This window comes from Excalfactoria chinensis, chromosome 21 (genome assembly GCF_039878825.1).
Source record: "Excalfactoria chinensis isolate bCotChi1 chromosome 21, bCotChi1.hap2, whole genome shotgun sequence".
Taxonomy (NCBI): Eukaryota; Metazoa; Chordata; class Aves; order Galliformes; family Phasianidae; genus Excalfactoria; species Excalfactoria chinensis.
In genome coordinates, this window is record NC_092845.1 from 1,093,111 (window position 1) to 1,114,995 (window position 21,885).

At 53.9% G+C, this 21,885-nt stretch overlaps 1 protein-coding gene across 3 annotated transcripts in view; it reads left to right on the forward strand.

Moving 5' to 3' along the window:
• The first annotated feature begins 3,977 nt into the window (after positions 1-3,977).
• Positions 3,978-21,885, forward strand: part of DSCAML1 (DS cell adhesion molecule like 1) — an 81,095-nt gene continuing 63,187 nt past the window's right edge. Inside the window, exons 1-3 of one of the 3 annotated variants that reach the window (XM_072354695.1) lie at positions 3,978-4,211; positions 10,694-11,011; positions 12,173-12,319. In XM_072354695.1, coding sequence (XP_072210796.1) covers positions 4,169-4,211; positions 10,694-11,011; positions 12,173-12,319 — 508 coding nt within the window. In that variant the 5' untranslated portion in view covers positions 3,978-4,168. Of the gene's footprint in view, positions 4,212-10,693; positions 11,012-12,172; positions 12,320-21,885 lie in introns of those variants that run through there. The other 2 variants (XM_072354697.1, XM_072354696.1) reach the window with 2 other exon arrangements.

Genomic DNA, 21,885 nt, shown 5'->3' on the forward strand with positions numbered 1-21,885 from the left:
CATCAGCCCTAAGAGAGAGAAACCCCCACATGCCCACCCTGAGAGGCACAGTGGGAGCAGATTAATGGGAGCAAAAAGCCGTGTCTGCTCCCTGCACGGGGGGATCTGTGTCTCGGCACCAGATGGCATTAATAGCATTATTCCGCACGGCTCTCACACACACATGTGTGCACGTACACACACACAGCCCTTTGCACACCCAGCTGGGGGCTCAGGGACTGTGCCACGGGTTGGGAACATTGAAAAGCCACCGTGTTCTGCTTGATTGCCCTTCTCCCATGCATGCCCAGCAAAAGGCTTCTGCCCCTCTCTGCTCACCCCACTGGGGGTACCCACAGGAACGGCCCCGGGGGGCAGCCAGGAGCCGCTGGCCCTGGTGAGCAGGCACTCACCTTCTGCCCTGAAGCAGGCAGTCTTGGGGGATTTCTCTCACACGGTGCCTTGAGCCATTAATCTGCTCAGAATAAATCTTTTCAGTGACACAAAGGGGATTGGGTAAATAATACAGTAGGCAACTGGAACGTCCTTTTCCTCCGGGAGGGCATCTAGTTCAGAGCAACTTGGCACCATTCGCCATTCGCTTTGCCAGGCAGAGATGGACAGGCACAGGGAGAGGCACTCCAGTGGGCCGTGGCTCAGACAGTTTTGGTGCTTAATGCACTGTAAATGTGAAAGGTGAGGCACTGGGGCAGCAGCCAGGGATGTGCAGCTCCTTGTGCCCAGCCCATCAGTGCTGCTCTGCCATCACCGCGGTACCAGGGATGCATTCGGCCCGGGAGGAAACGCGAATGTAAAATGTCTCCTCGTTAGCTAAAACAGGAGAGCGGCAAATGGTGACTAATGGAGCCAAGGAGGAACACTTGACGATGTGGAGAGACGGGGCCGGGCTGGCGGGGTGCCAGCCACACGCCTCGCTCTGCCTTTGTTCTGCTCCCGAAAAGGCAGCGCATCCATCAGCAGCGCCGGATCTGCCAGAGCAGCAGCGCTCCACGGGCTGAAAACATCCTCCCAAGTGAAACAAATCACGTTTCAGCCCTCACCTCCCTGTGGGGCACGCTCCGGAGCAGGGGTTATTAGTGTGTATCACTCACACCGGCGCGGCTGCCCAGCCCAGATCCCGCACGGTACAGGCGCTGAGACCCATAGCGGGCAGCCAGGAAGGATGGGGCTGTGCTTTCCAGGCGGGTTTGGCGTTAAGACGGAGTTGGGAACCGAAGAGCGGTCCCCACAGCCCTGCTCGAAGCCGGCCGGGCCAGGCTGCCTCTCGGCCGGACCCGCCGCTCCGCACAGCGGCACTAGGGGGAGGCAGAAGCCGCACTTCGTGATGCACAGCCGGCTCCGAGCATCCCTCGGAAGGCGCGCAGCTGTCGGAGCGCGCCGTCTCGCTGCTCTCAGTCTGATCGAGGTGTTATCAACCTCTACACGCAGCTCCAAGCCCCCGGCATTGGCCCTCCCTCTGCCCGGCTGCTCGCTACTCTTTGTTATCGGGGAAACGGAGCGGGGTGGGGGCTTTATTCCCTCATACAGTCTGGCATTGAGCCATCCTGGAGGGCCCCAAGGCCTGCTGCCCCTTCCCTATGTTGAGAAAGCACTCGGGGCTGTGTCTGTCCCTTTAAAACCCAGGTGCATGCAATTAGCTCAGGTGCAGATGCAGCCCACCCTGCAATTAGTCCCAGGGGCTCTCAGCCCTAAGAATTCTGTATGGTGGGGGTAGTGTTGGGGATCTTCATGCAGGATGGAGGTTGTGTGTGTGGGGTACTTGGAAGTGGCAGGCTGGGGTCACAGTGGGTTGCCTCCTTAGATGCAGGGGTGCTGTCAGGTTAAACCCCTTGCTGCATCGGAAGCATCCTGTGGAAATCCTATAAGTAGCCCTGTTGTTTTAATGAGTGTTTCCTCTGTGGGATTTGTCTGGCAGAGCGGTTGGGGGCTGTCTGGGGGATGCGGGGTAAGGGGGCTGTAAGCTGACTGTCTCCTTGAGAGAGGTCCTCAGGTGTGGCCATAGCTGTGAGGCCGAAGCAAGGCTGCTTTCCCCAGTGCTCCCCCATACCTGCATGCAGGTTGTGTGTTTGGTGGTAGGTGAAACGTGAAAGCCAATGCAAACAGTGTGATAAGGGGATACAGGAGCTCAGGGGTTATCCAGGAGCTGAGTATAAATGCTGTCCAACACCAGAGCAAAAACGTCACAGCCAGGTAAGGCTGCTCTGGACAAAGCAATTCCTTCACCAGGATACAAGTGTGTCATCCCTCCTGTATGCATTCTGTGCTGATGTGGAGGGGGGCTGTATGAGGTGTGTGATGCTCACAGCGGGGTGGCTCTCAGCAGGGTAACAGCTTTCTGGGCTGAGTGCTCGTGTGAAGGAGATACACCAATACTCCTGTGTGTGGGGGCTGTGGGAGGTCCCTGTCCCTGAATGTGAAGGCAGAACCCAGGGGTGGGCTCTCAGTAAGTGCCCTGTGCTCCATCCCTCACTGCAGGTGGCAGGAGCTGCCCCTGGGACCATCAGTGTGCTGGTAGCAGGAGGAAGGTTCCCATCAGCAGGCTCTGCTCAGCTGCTGGTGGGGGGGGGGGGGGGGGGGAAGGGGCAGATGCTTGGCATGTGGCTGGCACTCCCCAGGGCCTGGGACTTGCTTGTGGCTTTGGGTATGGGCCTGAATTCCAATTTCCCTGCTGGATGTCAGATAATATCTGTACACAGGTGGAGCAGGGGGTGGAAATGCATCTCACTCCCTGGGGGATGCAGGGTGGGTGTCAGGCAGTGCTTTGGGGTGTGGGAAGGGCTGTATGTGGGGACACCCACACGTGGTGACACAGTGCTGGGGGAGGGGGGATGGATCCTAGCAGCTCTGGAGGTGATGAAGCACTGCCTCAGGGGGGAGGAGGAAGGGCTGTGGTGCCAACACGCTGTGCAGGGGGCACCTCGGGGGTAGTGATGTCCAGCTCTCTCTAACCCCTCTCAAGAAGGAAGGGGCTGCAATGAGCAGGTTGAAAATAGCCAAGGAGCTGCATTTCTTATTGTTTTTACTGGGAGATGGTGTGTTTTCTTTTAAATCTAAACCATTGGGTTATTATTTTTTTTTCTTTAAAGAAGACAGTGCGTATTTTTATCTATTCATTGTTGCTTCAATCTTTGTTTATTTCTCAACAAATTGGGGTTGGAAAGGTTGCTTTGGAAAGCAAAGAGAAAGCTTTGTGATCACTCCAAGAAAAGACATCCTGAACTCCTCTAGCGGTCCAGATAAACTGGCTTTGGTGTTAGTCAATCAATTAAGCCTTGTGTTAAATACACCCCAAAATACAGCACGGCCTGGCACGTATCTGCTGGCTGGAGGGATGCTGGTGCAGTGAGGTCTGCTAGGCCCTATCTTATGGGATTACTGAGTGCTGGTGCTGCTTGTCCTGAAAACCCAGCTGTGAATGTCAGGTGTGCACGGCACGCCGCCTTGAGGAGTAGCTCTGCAGCCAGGACACGGCTCACCCCAGGGGAAACCCTTCTGTACAAAGGTGAAGTTGAGGTTTGCAGAGGATGGAGCTGCGCTGAGCTGCGCTCTACGGCTCACGGCTCAGCTTCATGGAGCGCGACGGGCACAGCCCAGCTGTCACTTAACCCGAGCGCGCACACCTGGCGCTGCGGGGCGGTTGGAGGTGCGCGGCGGTGCGGTTGCGCGCTTGCCCAGGTGTGAGCCCGTTTCCGTCCTCAGCGCAGCGCCGGGCTCGGTGCGTGCCACCAGCCGGGGTGGGCAGAGGAAGGGTGCGCGTGAGCACACACCCCCTGCTTGCATAAGGGCTGGGTGTCACCAGCCGCCCTCCCAAAACGCGGCCCGGCCCGAGGAAGCGCGGGGAAGCCATGTGCTCCCTCTCGGACGAGGGGGGGGACCTGGGCCGTCGCAGATCGCTCCGGGCGAGCGGCGGGGCTCAGCCCCGGGCCGTGTCCGCCCGCGGCCGCGGAGGGGCCCGGCGGGGAGCGGGGCGCGGGGGCGGGGAGTGCGCGGGAGCCCGGCCCACCCTCCCGACGCCACTCGCCGGGAGAGGGGAGGAGGAGCGGCTGCGAGCTCGGCTCTGGGCATCTCAACCTGGCTGGCAGCGCGGCGGCAGGGAGCGCGGCACGCCGGGGGCACCGCACCGTCCGCAATTGCGCCGCACCCCGGGGCCATAGGTGCTCTTTATGGCATGTGGCTGGTAACTTTTTTCCTGCTGTACTCTTTGCGGAAAGGTACGTCCGCACGGGGAGGGCGGTGGGCTCCATCGGGCCGCGTTCGAACCCCCTCCTCCTTCCTCCCCCACCCCCTCCCACCCGTCCCTCCTCAGCCGCGCGACGCTCCGGGACTCTCGGGCCGCCCCGCGGAGGAGCGCTGCCCCGGAGGAGCGCACGGTGCGGGTCGGTGCAGCTCCCGGAGGCGCTGAGAGCCGCGGACCGACGGGTGCAGCATCCTCGCTCCCAGCCCCGGACGGCGGCCCCGCAGCGCTACTTCGGGGAGCTTTGTGCCTCCGTGCCCGCTTTTCCGGGACTACTTAGAGCGATGTTCTAATCCCATCAAGCTGGATAAATCCAGCGATGCTTTAAAAATCACATCCTTCCCTCTAGGAATGTTGCATTAAGCGTAACCCAGTGGTTTGATATGAATCAGATTGGGAAGAGGGGGAGGGGGGTTAATGGGGGGGGATCGTGGAAGAAGTATGTCAAGGAGAGATGCACACTTAAAGATTAGAGATTAATTTAAAGTTGGAGATTAAGTGAATGCTATCCGAATCTATGGAGGTAATACTCTAAACCAAGTCTGATATAGATGCAATTAAAATAGAAAGCCAAGGAGCCGCATGGAGCGCGGGCAGTTAAATTGCAGGGCGTTTGTGACAACAATCAATCGATGTTACATAAAGGAATTGCCCATTTCCAGGTCCGTGGGAATTTTTAATTGTGCTTCTCTCATCAATTGCTTCTCTGGACGTCCATCACGACGTCTGCAGATCGGGGAAGTGCCCACCTTGTGGCAGGCGGTGTGCTTGGGGGGGATAGGAAATGGCTTTTGCCTCAATTACCTTTGATTGTGTTTTTTTTCCTTGACATTTGGGAGCAGAAATGGGGCAGGAATTTAGGAAATGAAAGAGAAATAAAGGGGAACGGAGCTGCCTCCATCCATGAGACTTCTCCCGCTGTCAAACCGCACATCTATCTCAGTGCTAACCCAATGAATAATATTTACCGAGGCTTAATAGGGACATCCTGTCCAGTTGCCCGGTGATCAATTATTCCATCAATTATTAATTATGGAATAGCTGTTTTATTAGAGCTGGGGCTAAAACTGCGTTTGGGAGCTTTAACCAAAATTGCTTTTGTTTCGGATCTGCTGTTGCTGAATGTGCCAGCGCCTGCTTTGCTTACATTTGCATTTCTTACCGTGCTACAAGGAGGGGGGGAAAAATGGAAACAAATAAGCATTGAGGACCCCACCGTTCCCTGCCCCCAGCTGCCAAAATAACAAGCTACAAAGCCAATAAACCCCGTGCCTGTTTGCAGCCCCAGCTTCTTGGAAGAAGGATCTCATCCCACAGAGCTATCTCTTCTGAGAAGTGCAAATTAAAAGCCTCCATTAGCACAACTCCTCGTGGCCTCATTTTCTCTTTATTTTTTTTGGGGAGGGGAGGGGGAATGAAACGCATCTTCAGTGCTGAGCAGCCTCGGTGATGGAAAGTGTTAAAGTGAAACGGTTCCAAAGAGAGGACAGCAATACAATGGGAAGTTTCATTATAATAATGGGATAAAAAAAAAATAGAATGAATTGCTTAATGCACGATAAACCTTTCAGGCACTTAATATTTCTGGGCATCGGAGCACAACCTTTTAATACATTCCCGCTGTAGAACAAGAGCTCAAGTAGGAGCGGAAAGCAAATAAATGTTTGATCCAGGGGGCTGCTGGAGTTGAGGGTTCTCTTGGTGGCCGTAGCTTCTTTCTGCGCTGCTTGTAGAAGGAACCGAGGTGGGGAGCCCACAGGAAGGACAGAAGGAGCTCCGTGGTGTGAGCAGTGCGATGAGGAGCAGAGGCTTTGAGCTGGGAGATCGTCTCTTGCTGGGTCTGTCCTGGTTTATTTTGGCTCTGCTCCGTTGTTGGGTGCAGTGGATGATGCAGCCTGCATTTTTGTTTCAATTTTTTTTAATTGTCTTATTTAATCTCTTCCCTATCTTACCCTCCTCCCCCCCACACCAGCGTGGCATGGTGCTCGTTTGTCTCTGAAATGAAACATGGAAGCCTCATTAAATGCACGGAGGAGAAGGCTGCGGCGCTGAGCCCTCGCTGTGCCTGGCGTTTGTTAGTCTGTGGATAGCCAACGTTTCCCAGTGCTGGGAGCCATGGTGGCAACGTGCCCAGAGCTCTTACCTGCACCTGGTGTTGGGTCAGGTCTGTTTTTGCTTTCGGATGAGCAATTGAGATGGGTAACCCTATGTTTCTTGGTGTTTGTGCTCTGGAGGAGCAGAGGCTGCGGGTGCCAGGGCCGTGCTGCCCAGCAGTGCTGTGGGCACATAGGTTGCCTTTTTGCTGCAGCATTTCTACCCGTCTGGTTTGGAGTGGAGTGGTGAGGAGCACTGTCCTCGTTTGAAGCAGCTGACGGAGCGGGGATAAAACTGGAAGCATCTCTTTGTGGCAGGAATCCTTCTGACATGGCAGCGTGTGAGTTCTGAGCTGTGCCTTGGATCGCATGAAGTCATCTCACACCCAGATAAGCAGGCTGCTAACGAGTGTGGCTTCCTAGGAGGGCACGAAGGAGGAAGGGGTTTGCTTGTCACAGTAGATACAAAGCACGCTGTAATGAGAAGCTATGCAGTGGCTGCCTTGGGTCCAGAGCATTTCTTGTCTTTGAAATCTCAGCTACAGCCAGCTGCGTATTTGTATGTTATAATGTCATCGGTTTCTGTTTGCCTGCTTGTAGATGGTTAAGAAACAAACCCAACTGTGTACCATCTGCATCTTGCCATCATCACCTGCTAGCAGAGCTGTACCAAATATTTTGGAAATCCATTTCCTGACTCTGCTCACAGCAGCTGCCTCTTGGAAGGGGCTGTTGGGTTTCATTTCTGTGGGAGAGAAGGGAGCAAGTGTGGCTTAAAGGGGAAGGGATGAGGTGAGCGAGCGGCCTTCCTCTGGCTTGCATTATGGATATGCTCCCTCATCCTACACCTGTCGGCTGTGGGGCAGAAATCTGTCTGTGCTTAAAGCAAGCGTGCCAGCTGTGGTTTGGAAATGATGGGTTGCTGGCTCTGCAGGAAGGCCGGCAGCAGGCATGTGTGGCCTCAGTGCTTCTCTGGCCATTGGATCTGACCCACCTCTCTTTGGGTGTGTTGCTGCAGCCTGTCTTGGTCGTGTCACTGATGTCCCCTTGGGTCTCAGGTGTTCTTGGAGAAGCAAGGGTGAGCTGTTGGAGGGCAGGGAGTGGTTTTGCCTGTGCTTCCCGAGATTGTTTCCACCCCCTGGAGGAGGTTGGGAGGCTGTAGAGAGGTGGTGCAGAGCTGGGGGATGCCCAGCTCCATGCCAGCCCCCAGGGATGGGGCGGTGACAATGACACTCTAGTGGGATGAAGCTGGAGGTGGCCATTTGTATATTGCAGGGGCTGGGCAAATCAGTGGGAGCGCCGCTCCTTCCAGGCAAGGGTTACAGCTTGTGCCTGGGTGCTGCTGCAATAGCTGGAGGTGGTTCAGGCCTTAATTTCCATGCAGATGCATTAAGGAGCAGGCAGCAGCAGGATGCCCTCCCACAGGGGGTTGGAAGCCGGGTTCTGCTCCAGCACTCCCTCCTAAGGAAGGTGGCTGTGTGCTCTGGGACTGCCCTTGGGGCTGTGCTTGGTGTCTGGGGGCACTGCTCCATGGGGTTTGGCTGCTCTACTGAGGTCATGGCTTTAAGCTGCTCTGGGAAACTGCTGCACGGGGGGGCTATGCACCTCCTGTGCACTGCTGGAGGTGCTGGGGGGCTTGGAGGAGCCCTGCCATGTGTGTTTGTCCCCATGTCTCACCATTCCTCTCCCTTCTGTGGCGTTCAGAGATGTCACTTCTTGCTCCAAGGACTCTCCCTTTGTTAGCAGAAAGATTGTTAGTGCTCTGATGGTGATGGAAGCTCCTTCCAGGCAGAGCCAAAGACCTCTCTATGGACGGGCAGCACGGGATGGAGCTATCTCACCTCTTGGCAGCAGGGGGGCAAGGTCAGGCCATGCCACCTACCTCTATGCCCACCCACTTCACTTTCTCCTTGAACAGGGCAAGTGTCAAATGCCCTTAATGAGGATAATAAATGAGTGGTGAGGCGGTGATTAGCCTGCTGTTCCTGGCAGAGCCCATCACAGCTGGTGGCTGGGCAGCCCCCATGGCTCATCCAGCTCCTCTGCTTGCCTGGTGGTGATCATGGGAGGCACCTGGAGCAGTGAGCCCGAGGGGAAACCTTGGGGATGTGCTGCTGGTGGGGTGCAGTGGGTTTGCAGTCCGGCAGCTGCTTTCTCTGTGGTGCTGCAAACCGTTTGCGTGGCGGCAACACGCTCAGTCATGGCAAATAGCCCCGAACCCATTTCATGTGACAGGAGCAGCTCTTCCCTGTGAGGTCTGGAGGTGAGGAAGCATTGCCTTGCTGGGCTGCCGTCGGGGAGGTGATGGCATTTCTGTGTCGTTTCCACACAGGACTCACACCTACACTGCAGCTGCCTCCTCCCATTGCACGTGGCTGCTGATGGACCCCGGGGTCAATTTATGGCTGCTCTGCCTCAGCCACTCGTTAGAATAAATGAGTGCTTCTAGTACAGCGCGTGGCTCCGCAGTGCCGAGAGTGGCTGTGCATCCAGAGGGAGCTGAGTTTGGAAAGTCCAGCCATCGAGGCTAGTAAATATTCCTACGGGATGATAGCAAAATGACTCTCTTCTCCCAGCTCAGTGAGAGATATTAATATTTCAATACCTCTAGGTTGTAATTTACTACAATTTAAGAAGATTGCGCCTTGATGACTTCAAATACGTGCCTCTCAAAGTGAGACAGACAGTGTCCGGCTGCGTGCGGGGCTTTGTGCAGCTCTGGAACCAACAGTCTGGTGCTATGCCTGCTTCACTGCACTTCCCCAGGCGAAACGCTTCCATTTGGGCTCCTTTGGAGCCGCCTCTTCTCCGGCTCGAGTGAATTAATGCCCTCGATATTTAGGTTGGGGTCAGCACATCTGACCAGATGTGAGCAGTGATTTCTGGTTTAAAAATATTGCGGCGCTATTTCTGAATATATACTCTTTTTTTTTTTCTTTCTTTTTTTTTTTTTTTTTAATCCCCCTCGGTGATTTGGAGCCAGTTTTATGAAACATGGAATTAGAATGGTGCTCAATGCTAAATGGTAAAGGAGATTATCTGGATTTAACTCTATGCGTCTGTCACATAACTATTGCCAATCCCATAACTTCCATTTTCTATTAAAAATCCCTTTCCCCCTTTGACCTGAAAAAGCTCCATGGGTAATCTGAATTTCTGTTTACGAGGTATTTTTCCACTCCTTGCTCCCACCCTTCGCCCTTCCAGCTCTAACCCTCACCAGGCAAGATAATGCTTCCCCATAGGGCTTCACATTGCTGCTGGGGCAGGGTGCAGGTTGGGTAGCATCCTGCCCTGGTGCGTGTCAGTGCTCTGCAGGCATGGCCACTGCCAGCCTGTGTATCTGTTTGGGATGCAGTGACAGTGCTGGATCTCTCTGGCTGCCAATCCCTTTGGTTGCTCTGTGGTGCAGCTCTGTAAATGCAGCGCTTGGGGACGGGTTGATGGTTGGAGGTGTTTTCCAACCTTTGTTGGCTGCAGTGCCTTGGTGTGAGACTGGAGGGGCTCTGAGTAGGCAAGGGGGGAGAACTGGTCTTTTTATACACTTTAGATGATGGTTCATTGTGTAGCCAGACGTGGGTGCTCTCACTGGGAGCACAGGAACCTGAAGGGTTTGAGGTGCTTTGGGTTTTCCTTTGTTGTCCTGGCTGAGAAGGAGCGGAGCATGATGCGGGCACAGATGTGGAGCTTGGTGGATGTTCTCCCCCCTGTTCCTGTTCTCTCCTCCCCAGGTGAAGGAATTGGGGTCAGGGAGGTCCCCAGCGGCTTGCTGGAGCCGGCAGCATGGCACGCTCTGTGCTGGCTCTGCAGCACCACGAGTGGTGCTCCCAGGCAGAGCTATTAATACACTGCCGAGGGCCGCTTGCTATATCTGTGTCCTTCTGCCCACGCAGAAAAAGTGAGGCTAAAAAAAGAAAAACGGAACTGAGTGACTGGGGGCTGCCTCGTCCTTATTTGTAGTCAGCTTTGCTCACTGTGGTGGAAAAAGGGAGCTCGTGGTCCTGGAGTGGCAAGAGGGGTGCTGGGTGGAGAGGTCTCCTTTGCTTTTCTGTGGTGATCCTGGGCAGCTCCTGGGTGGTGTGAGCTGTGCTTTGGTGCAAGCTCAGGGCCACCAGTGCATGCACAGCTCCTGTCACCAGGTAACGGTGCATCCATGCAGTGCCCGTGCTGCACATCTGGGGCTGCACATCTGGCTGAGGAGCACCCATGCGTGGGGGCATCTGGTTGTGGTGAGATGCTCGTGTTTCCTGACCCATGCTTCCAGCCCCTGCTATGATGTTCTCTTTGTGTGCCTGGGTTTGGGGTGGTCACGCTGCTGGGGAGCATCGCCATCCACACTGACCCTCAGACTCTGCTTCCTCTGCAGCTCACACTGAAGATGCTGGAACCAGCCTCTACTTTGTGAACGACTCCATCCAGCAGGTCACCTTCTCCAGCACAGTGGGGGTGGTGATCCCCTGCCCGGCCGCGGGGTCACCCAGCGCCGTCCTTCGGTGGTATTTGGCCACAGGAGACGACATCTACGATGTGCCCCACATCCGGCATGTCCATGCCAATGGGACTTTGCAGCTCTACCCCTTCTCGCCATCAGCCTTCAATAGCTTTATCCACGACAACGACTACTTCTGCACGGCGGAGAACTCGGCTGGCAAAATCAGGAGCCCGAATATCCGTGTTAAAGCAGGTAGGAGCTCTCTGAGGTTTGGGGCTTAGATGCGGTGATGGCTTTTCTTCGGTCTCCTGGCCTGCTCACCTGGTGTGGGATGGTGACAGCATGCAGCTGTGCTTGCAGGAGCGCTGAACACTGTGCTGCCCTGCTGTGAGGGCACCAATCGATGCTGCACAGCCAGAGAGCAGGGGTTGGATGAACGGGAGGCAGCTGCCAATATGTCTGTGAGCTGCGTCCTGCCTGAGCTCAGGGCAAGCTGTGCAATGCAGGTCTGCTGCTGGCACAGGGAGGGCTGTGCAGTGATGGGCAGGGACATGGCGTGTGGCTTGGGTGCAGCAGCGGTGTGGCTGCATCCTTGCACCTCCCTTAAGCAGTATAAACCATCGAGTGCTGGAGGACCTGAGACATATCCATCTGTAGCTCAGAGCCCCACCGTGTCCCACAGCCCCTCTCAGACCACTCTGTTCCCATTAGAGCATCCAGCCCAAGCATGCCAAGGCTTATTAAGCAAAGAAAAAAGGAGGAATATGGCAAAGAGCTGCTTCCAAAAGCCGTTATGGTAAATTATTGACCAAGCTGAGGAGGGCTAATAGCCCAGGAATGGCTTCATTATGTAACCTATTAAAAGTGGGGCTAGCAGAGGGAACATGACAGAAGTGACTACAGGGTTTTTTTATTTTAATACCTTGTACTGCAGAGTAAATGGGTATTAACCCCCCTCCTGGAGTGAATTATTTACCAACATTAGCAGGTTACCTATAAACCACAGCATAGCGGAGGAGGGATGGTGGCAGGTAGGGGTGCAGTAAATGTGGCTGTGCAGAAAGGAGCTGCCCCCCTCCTTGTGCCAGGGCTCTGTAAGCTCCCTTGCTGCCCACGACCCACACCTGTCCTATTAGCAGGTACAATTAGTGGGCAGCGTGCAGTGCAATGAGCAGGGCCACCAGGATGGCCTCAACAGCTCCGAGCACTTTGACTGACCAGGTGAGGTGTCACCCAGTAGCACCCAGCAATGCACTCGTTCTGCTGATCTCTAGCAGCAAAGCAAGGTGTCCTGACAGCCAGTGAGGTGGGGGTTGGGTTTTTTTTTGGGGGGGAAGATGAAGGATTAAAGCAAAACTAAGTGGGTTTCCATCCGGTGTTGTCATACCACCGACCTTCTGCTCCTCTCTGCAGTTTTCAGGGAGCCGTACACCGTCCGGGTGGAGGACCAAAGGTCGATGCGTGGAAACGTGGCTGTCTTCAAGTGCCTCATCCCCTCCTCAGTGCAGGAATATGTTAGTGTTGTGTCCTGGGAAAAAGACACCGTTTCTATCATCCCAGGTAAGAGAGCAGCTGCTGGGGAAGCGCCGTGTTCCTTGGAATACCTGACCTGCTTGGCCGTGTTGGGCTGGAGGATGGCAGTTTGTACTGCCAAAGCTTTTATTGGGGACCATCCTGTGGCTTCCCAACAGAGAGGCCTGGCGGTGTGAGCAGATGTGCCGTGTCGGTGTCCCTGGTGCTGTGGATGGTGATGCTCTGCGCGTAGCTGAGCTCGTGGCTCCTGTCCCGGTAGGATATAGCCTCTCAGGCTTGGTGTGGTCAAGCAGGGGATGTTGCTGCCTGTGTTGTGCTGGGTCTTGCAGGGCTGTTGCAGGCTCAGGAGCAGCACAGGGCTGTGGCAGGTGTTGTATGGGGCCACCAGCATCCCCGTGTGCTGGGGTGACCTCCTGGCTCCCTCCCTGGCTGTATTGATGGCTGTGCTGGCTGCCCGGCACAGTGTGGATGAGCTGGTAGTAAAGCAATCGATGCTGCTTTCCCCAGGGGATCCAGAAAGAATTAAAGGATTTTGCCCAAAGTGAGCACTCGGCGCTTGATATTTGCTCACAGGTCAGTAAGTCCCGCTGCTCCCCCAGGGACACATTGGTACGCTGTGCCCAGGGGCTGCCACCAGCAAGGGACAGCTGGGGGGGCATCCCAGTGCCAGCTGCTGTCCGTGCATGGGAGGGGATTTGCTCTAATCTGCCTTGCGGGGCTGTTTCCTAAGGAGCTTAAGGAGCAGAGTGCTTCACCTGGAGGGGACGAGCAGCCTTCCGGAGGGCTGTGGTGGCATCTTGGGGTGCAGCCCGGCTGTTAGATCAGTGCTCCCCTATGTTTGCCACGAGGATGGACATTGGGAGGCAGCACCCCTCCTACTATTGGGGCTTTGTAGGGTCTGCGAGGTGACACCTGGGAGCTGTGCTGGAGCATCAAGGACACACATCTCCACCGACCCCCTTGCCAATCCTGGTGCTGGCACCAAGCTCACGCCAGGCTGTGGAGCTGGGGCAAGGAGCCAACTCCCCGCCGTGGTCAGGGCTCCAGCCCAGTGCCCCTCCTCCCCAGCACTGACCCACTTCTGACAGTCTCAAGATGAAATATTGCATGAGGCTCCTCGCTCTGTGGTCTTCCCCGGGCAGGAGCTGGGAAGGATGCTGCTCATTGATGGGCAGCTGCTCTGTGTCTCCAGCAGCCTTGTGCCTGGGAAGGGAGATTTTTGTTTAGCAAACAGTCTTCCCAAATACAAACCTGTGTACAAACATCTTTCTGATGTTTCAGGAGGTTTTTTCAGCATCATGGCAATGTCTTCAGCAGCAGTTGCAACTCAGAGTAGCATTGTTCCCTGATGGGCCGGCTCAGTGCATAGTGGCTCCTGGTGCTGCTCTTCTGCTTTGGGGGCTCCCAATGATGCTGGAGACCCTGGGAACGTCAGGGTGCTCTGATGGACTTGTGCTGTGCAGTGGAGTTGCTTGAGCAGGGCAGTGTCTGTGCTCTGTGTGAGCAACAGCAATGCATTGCTCACCCAAGCACCCATGCACATGCATGATCTCAGCCAGGCCTGCTCCCAAGCTCACTGCTGCGGTGGATTTCTATATTATTTTTTTTCCCTTAATATGATGATTTAATTAGAGTGGAACAATTTTAACATTCTAAAGCAATAATTACCCTAAAGACAGAACATACAAATTGTGTTACAGTGCGGAGTCAACACAAGCAAGCGTGTTTTGCTGTTGGATTACAAATATAGTATCTGCCTGGAGCTGATTTCTTATTGCTCTTGCTAGGGCTGGTGCTGGCTTTGCTGTTACCAAACCATGGTCTCCCCTTGAAATGGGGGGAGTAATTCCTGCTCGTCTCCATGCTCCCCTGCTGCTGTGCCCTGTGCTCTCCGTGCTCCTTTAGCACTGCTCCCAGTGCTGCTTTCTGAGCGCTCTGCCTGACTTCTCCAGTTCCTCCTCAGGAGCTTCTACTGGGTTTATTTTAGGTGAGATCTTGAAACAATGGTGGAGCAGAGTCTCGTGTCAGTGTCGCACTGCTGCAGGAGGGGCTTTGGTGCTGACTCGGGTGGTTTGGTTAACTTGGCAACACTGTAACTTACCCTGAAATCAAAGATAAATTCTTTATGGAAGGTTATCCTGCACATAAATCATCATTAGTGCAGCTCATTTTTGTTTAATGCCTACCTAACGGTGCCGTAGTCTAAAAATGTGTGTTTAGTGAAGTCAAGGGTTGCAGAGAAATTATAGGGTTTTCAAAAAGCCATTTGCTTTGCTGGTGCTCACGTCCAAATCAATCTTGCTGTTCGTTCTCAGCCTGGTAGCACACGTGCAGCAGCACTCTCAGTGTTCTGGCGTGGAACGTGGGCTCGTGCTTATTCAGAATAAAGCAGCAGCACTCACAGATCTGGGGGCTGCGTGCAAGATTTGCGCTTCACACCGAGGCTGTGATTTCAAACTCTGTTGCTATTGATGAATCTTGATGTATCCTTGGGGGTGGGGTGGGAGGAGGACCGGGGAGGATGCAGCTGAGCAGCGTGCTTCCGTGTGCCTCTCCCTTCCTTGGAGGGAAACAGGGAGAAGCTGCTGCCCTGAGCTGAGCGAATGGCTCTATTAAAGCGCTGGGTAACGTGAGGTCTGGCAGCACACGGGTTGGATTTGTCAGAGGAACTGTTGCATCCGTGACCGGAGCTGCCTCAGCGTCACCGTGCTCTAGTTGTTGTGACACAGAAATGGAAATGCGCGGTGCTGGAGCATCCTCTCTGCAGGTGTTGCCTGATGGGAAGGGATTTCAGCAGGGCTGAGCGTGCACCCATCCTGGGGGGCTGTGTGGAGATGCAGGCAGTGAGCTGATGTTGGAAGGGGTTGGTTGGTGAGGAGTGGTCAGCCCTTCTTGGGGAGCATGCCCTACAAGGAGAGACTGAAGGCACTGGGGGTGTTTAATCTGGGGAAGAGGAGGCTGAGGGGAGATCTTATTGCTATCCAATACCTGAAAGGTGATGAAGTGAGTGCGGGGTTGGTCTCTTCTCACTGGTGACGGGCGACAGGATGAGGGGAAACGGCCTCAAGTTGCACCAGGGTAAGTTTAGGTTGGATATCAGGAAACACTTCTTTACAGAAAGGGTTGTTAAGCACTGGAATGGTGCCACCTCCCCAGGGAGGTGTTTGAGACCATCCCTGGATGTGTTTAAAAACTGTTTGGATGTGGTGCTCAGGGACATGATTTAGCAGAGGGTTGTTAGAGTTCAGGTAGTATGGATGTATTGTGGTTGGACTTGGTGATCTTTAAGGTCATTTCCAACCTGATTGTGTGATTCTGCAGCAGAGAGCTTGGTGACTTTTCCAAAACCTTGCTTCCAAACAAGGCACGTGTGTGTGTGTGTTGGGTGACCATAACATCCTTCCACTGGAAGCCAACATGAGGAGTTCCGTGCCAGAACCATGGAAAGAAATTATCTGTTCTGCAAAGTTTGAATGGTTTCTGTGAACCTTTTTGTTTGGGATGTAGGAAACATCTTTAAGGTCCTTTCAATCCAGGTGGTACTATGATTCTGTGGAGCACATAAGCTGATCTGGTGGTGCTGGCTCAGATATGAGCTTAAATTAAATAACCTTTGCCATGCTGTGCCCGAGTCTACGGATGGATTCTCAGGCTCATCTCAGAGACCCTTCAGTGATGTAGAGAATAAAATTGTAACAGCTTTCTGGTGATTAAATACATCCGTCTGCCCCAAAGATGTATGCTCTGCTCTGTTGTACCTGGCAGCATCTGCCACGCACTGCATTTCTCTCTAAAATATTAGAGTGCAGCTATGCACAAATCCCACTTTACTCTGTCTTCAAGCACAGTGAGCACAGTCTGAGGCTGCCAGCAGTTAAACCCAATGGTGTGCATGGGTGCAGTGCTCTGTGTGCTGTGGGATGGGGCAGCTGATCACAGAGGCATCAGTAGCAGCCCAGGAGAGCGAAGCGTTGTCCTTTAGTTGGTGGACTTGTTCTGGGGGCATCGAGCTCCTGGAGAAAAGCTGGGACAGAATCAACGTGGTGAGGTGAAAGGCAGCCCTTGTCTGTGTGCCTTATTCTCAGTGGGATGGTTTGGGGACTGGAGATACATTGCTGAGGATGGTCACCACATCTCGGAAAAGACCTCTAAGGTCACAAAGTCCAACCATCAACCCATCCCCACTGTGTCCCCAAGTGCCACATCTCCATGGTTCTTGAGCACCTCCAAGGACAGAGACTCTGTCAAATATCCATCTCCCAGTGAATGCTGAGAGCTGGGTCCAAAGATTCCTGAAGTTTTGCATCAGAAATTGTGGGGAGATGTGACCTCTTCCCGTGTTGCTGGAAGTTTGGCTTCTTCATGCCATCACTGCAGGATGTGTCAGCTCCTGCTATACAGCAAAGCCACAGGAAAGCTCTGCTGGCATCGGTGTGAATGCCCACAGCTTTCTAGGGTAAAACACAGATGAATAATTCAATTGGTGCCTCTGAGATGCCCTCCCCCCAGCCCTTCCCTGGTGTGATCCTTGGCAGAGAGGTTTCATGGGATGTGATACTTCTGTTTGAACACACGGTAGTTCAGGCTGTTTCGGAGCCTGCAGTGGCAATGTGTGGACACGCTGGGACCTGAGGAGTCACCCCAACTTCATGGGATGCCCACGCTGGAATGGAAAGGGGTGGGGGCTGCTGCCTCACCTGCCCCTGCAGTGGGCATGGAGTGGGGCTGACACCCATCTCCTGGGCAGCAGGAAGCCAGGCTGTGACCGGTGGGCACGAGGTGCCCTTTTCACTTATATTTCATAGCACTGTGGAGCAGCCTGATGTGATTCAGCTGAGCGTGGTCCTGCCCTCCCCTGGCTGGGGGTGCTGCGGAACCTTTTCCTCTGTCGGACCCAAGATCTCCCAAAGTGTCCCAGTGTCCCCCCACCCCTCGCACCCTCTCTGGCTGCGACATGTGCCCAGACCTGTTACAGAGGGAAGGAGCTCCAGGCGTTATTCTCACCAAGTGGGGTGAGATTCTGTCTGAAATCATTTCATCCTTCCCCAGAGACTTGGCGTGAATTTTATCTAATCGCCATGGCAACAGATAAAAAAAGGTGTGAGCACATCTCCTTTTGCTGTGATAATTCAGATTTATATATTCAGATCAGATTGGAGTTAGAGATTTTAAAAGGAGCAGATGCAGCAGAAGGTGTGACTGCAAATAATGTGGCGAGAACGTTTGATGCTCCTGCCCTTTAAGAGGGGAGAGCGCCTTCCTGCAGGATTTATTTATTTATTTATTTTTTTCTCTGGAATATAATTATTCCATCAAATCCACTTTAACAAGGACTCATTATAGCCCTGATAATGCAGAGTCACGTTGGAGACGATCTCACACACATGCACGCACGCACACACACATACGGGAAGACTAAAACAAGTCGATAAAGATGCATGTGAATAGCCAGGGGTGAGCACCTATTGCTTCCAGCTGTGCCCGTGCTGCGGTGGGCATTGGTGGCAGTGGCGTGGTTGCAGTGTGCCATAAGCCCCTGTTTTGTAGAGCAGGTTTTGCTGCCAACCTCACCTCCTGTGCAGCAGATCTCAGCTGCTGATGTTGCAGTGAGAATTGCCTGGAACTGCGTGAGCTCAGCCCATTCTGCAGGAAAGCTCTGTGCCTCTTTGGCTGCGCTGTTGGAGCACTTCTCTCCTGCAGAAGCTCCATCTGAGGTCAGAGCAAGGAGGTCCCTGGCTGCTGTGGGTGCAGGGCAGAGAGCTGCCTGTGGAAGGAAGGTGCTGTTGGTTCAGCACGTGGCATCCCAACCTTATGCTCTAGCCCTGTGCAGTGTCCTTGCCCTCTCCAAGCCCTACTGGGATGGCAGAGCATGAGCCAAGTGCAGCACAGTGAGCTCAACCATGTTGAACTAGAGGTGTCCGTGTTGGAGCTGCCATCTCTGCACACCTGTGCGTGTAAATCTGCTGCTGCTTGAGGAGCTGTGGTGCTTAGGGAACGGATGAATGACACACAGAGGCTGGGATGGCTGGCTGTAAATCTCTGCCTGGCACCACACTGCTGTTCTCTGGCCCCACATCTGCCTCCAGCACTGGCATCTCAGGGCTCAGGCTGAGTTTCCAGGTGTGGGAGGCTCTGCTGGTATGAAGATACCCAAGGACCCCTTAAAGCCCAGGAGGGTTGGGCACAGAGCCTGGGAAGCAGCTGGGAATGGAGGGTGAGCACATGTGGGCTCCACCTTACCAGGAGTGCCTGAGCACTGAGTGCTGGTGCTGCTCTTGGCATGGGGATGGGATGAGTGATGTGGAGTGGGGAGAGGAGCAGGAAATGAATGGAGGAATGTGTTCTGCTGGTGGCAGCAGGACATGCTGCATGGACTGGAGTCCCAGGGTGTCTCTGCACGGGTTTAGTTCCAGTTGTGCCCTGAATTGTGATTTTGCAGATTTTCAGGATGCTGAGAGGAGAAGCAAAGCCCTCTGCAGTGCCCTGGGAGAGAGGAGTGTGCTGTCTGCCACTCAAAAGGCGTTTGCCAAATCGTAATGTTTCTGTGCATTTTGAAGGCATTGCTGCTGAAGGAGAGATGCAATCCTTAGGGGTCTGGAGCTCTACAGTGTGCTGGGTCACCTCAGGACAAGACTGTGGAACCCTTTTGGGTTGGAATCTGCTGCCATCTCCCTGAACGTGTTCAAGCCAGCCTTGGTGAATGTTTGGATGGAAGGGGTTTTCTGCACCAGCTGTTTGCTGGCATGGACAGAGCCCTGCTCTGCCTCAGTATTTTCCCTTTTAATTGTCATCTGATAGAGTGAGGATGGTGCTGGTTGTACCCTGTGACCCTGAGGTCTCCAGAGGAGCTGCACCTCCCAGGGCAACGTGCCTGCAATCGATGCAGTGCTGCAATCATGGTGTGCAAACTATGCAGGCTCTCAAACCACGTTCTAGTAAGCTTCAGCCCTTGGGGCAGTGTTGGGCTGGGGAGAAGAGGACCCACGGCTGCGTGCTGCCGAGCTCATCCCTGCCCTGTGCCATCACTGCTGACACAGCCACTGGGGTGGCTGGCACATGTGGGGACGAGGATGCGGCCACGTCGGGGTGCAAGAGCTGCTCAGGGCTGCTGCTGGGGGTGTGCTGCTTCCTCCTCCTCCTCCTCCTCCTCCCTGCACATCCACAGATGCAGAAACAATCACGGTCATTATTCCTACCATGGTGACAGTGACAGTGGCAGAGATGCCAGCTTCCTCACACAGACGGCTTTATTTCATCTCCTCTGTTTTTCAAAGCCTCTTTCATTTTGTATGAGGAGACAGATGTGAAGGGCTGCGGGCTGATAAATTCTGCTGTCTTATGAAAAGAGAGGGTGGGTTTGTGTTGTGGGTGCTCCTCTCCCTCCCACCCCAGCCCCCTCCAAGCAGCGTTTTGCTGCAGAGGATGCTCCCTCCCGCTGGTGTGGGATGCAGGGATTTGGGGGACAGGGTTGTGTGATGTCAAAGACCTCTAAGATCATCAAGTCCACCCTTCAACCCACCCCCACCATGCCCAGTGAGCCATGTCCCTTCAGTGCCACATCTCCATCTTTTTGGACAGAGACCTGCCTCTCTCCCTGAAACGCATTGCAGTGCCTGGCCCTGGTTGGGGAGAGAGACCTAGGCTGCAAATGTGCTAGCGTGGAGCTGACCTCAGCAAGGGCCAAACCTTTCTGTGGCATTGCAGCCTCCATCTCCTGTTTGAGATGTGCCAGGCTCACAGTGCTGCTGGATGCTGCTGCTGCCCGCAGCCCTCGCGCCTGCTCCGGTGACGCTCCTTCCAGTTTAAAAATAAATGGCTCCATCTTTAATTGCGGTTTAAATAACTGCTTCATTTTTATTTAAATGTGGCTCTGTGAGGCTCGGAGAACAATTAGGAGAAAATACAGGGCATTGCTCTGGTGCATATGTTCGAGCGTATAATTAATATATATTTTATTATTAGTATTATTATTATACTGATGTTTGCCGAATCTGGAAAAAGATCTCATTGTTCCTCCTGATGTAGTCATGCACAAGAGCTGTGCATGCAGCAGGAGCTTTGGGCCTCCATTGCAGCAGCTGTGTGCCTAAGATGAGATCCCCAGCCCACCCGTGTGTGCTGGGATGGATGCACGAAGCCACGGAGCAGTTTGTAGCCCATGGCACTTTGCTCATGGTGTGAGCAGGGCGTGCTGCTTTTATCCCAGCCCAACACTGGTGCTCTTCCAAAGGCTTTTGGTAGCCCCTGCTGCCAGGTGCTGCTACTGCACCTCCGCCACTGGGGAGAGCTTGTGCTTTTTGGCAAGGAACGGTAGGGAAAGGCCAATAAATGACTCGTGGGTGTTGGGTGAGACCTCTGCGAGGCTCTAAGTGACCCTCTCACAAGTGAGCTGGAGTATATATCTCATTCAGAGTCAATAGGCATTGGGTTCCTACGTGCCCGACACAGCTAAAATGCCGCTCGTTGGAGGGCTGCGGGGGGATCGTATGTGGTCTGGCAGCTCGGAGCTGATGGCTCAGAGGTGCTGTACGTGGTGACAGAGCTGCTCGCAGTAAACAAGCTGCTGCCCCTTTGGATTGGTGACAGGTTTTTTTTTTAACCATTTATTAAAACGGCGACGAGCTCTTCTTGGAAATGGAATCTTAATAGCGAGCGTGGCAGAGATTTTTCACAGATGGCAGCACTGCCAAGAGCAGGCATTCAAGAAAACATTCATCAAAAACATTCATTTCTTTCAAAAAGAAATTGACGTTTATAGCGTAGACAAATTTGGGACTCATTTGATTTGCCTTTCAGTTCCTGAATTTTTAGAGGTCACATTTTTTCTGTACCTTTGAGGGCTGGAAACCGCTGTTATTTTTAAACAAGAACTGAGATTTCTGCCTAAGCACGTGGTACCCAGCAGTGGGGCTGGGATGGGAGCAAGGGGCTCGCTGAGCTCCTCTTGTGCACCCCCTGATCCTTAGGAGGGGACAGTTCATTTGCGGCTCATCTCCATTCAGTCTGAAAGCTGCACCATGTTGGGTTTTGCACCTGGCCTTGCTGAACCTCATCAGGTTCTTGTGTGCCCACTTTCAGAGCCTGTCCAGGTCCCTTTGGATGGTGTCCCTTCCTGCTGTTGTGTCCGCTGCAATACTCAGCTCGGTGTCCTCAAGGCTGCAAAGCATGGTCCCACGATTCCCTCCTCCTGCATGGGATGTCTGTGTCTCTGTAGGCTTCCAGGAGCAAATCCTGGTGCTGAGGTCCAGCCTTGATGTCTGTGCAGCAGACAAACTATTGGGTTTTGAAGAAAGTGACAAAACCCAGCAGCAGAGTGACAGCACTGAGAGCTTTGGTCCATCAGTGGAGGGAAATGCAGAGCTCTGCTTCCCTGTCACAGGGGAGTTGTGATCCTGAGCTTTGTCTTCCGTGTTTCTATGCATCCTTGTGTAAGAGCAAGTGTTCTGGTGTCATTTTGCAGCCTGCAAAGCACTAAAAGCATGGGCAGGGGTTGAACTGTTGCATTGTGTTGGGTGACTATACATGGGTTATAGTTCCCCTATAGCCATGCTGTGCTGGATGGGATCAATTGCGGGTGAGGTTTTGTGCTGCCT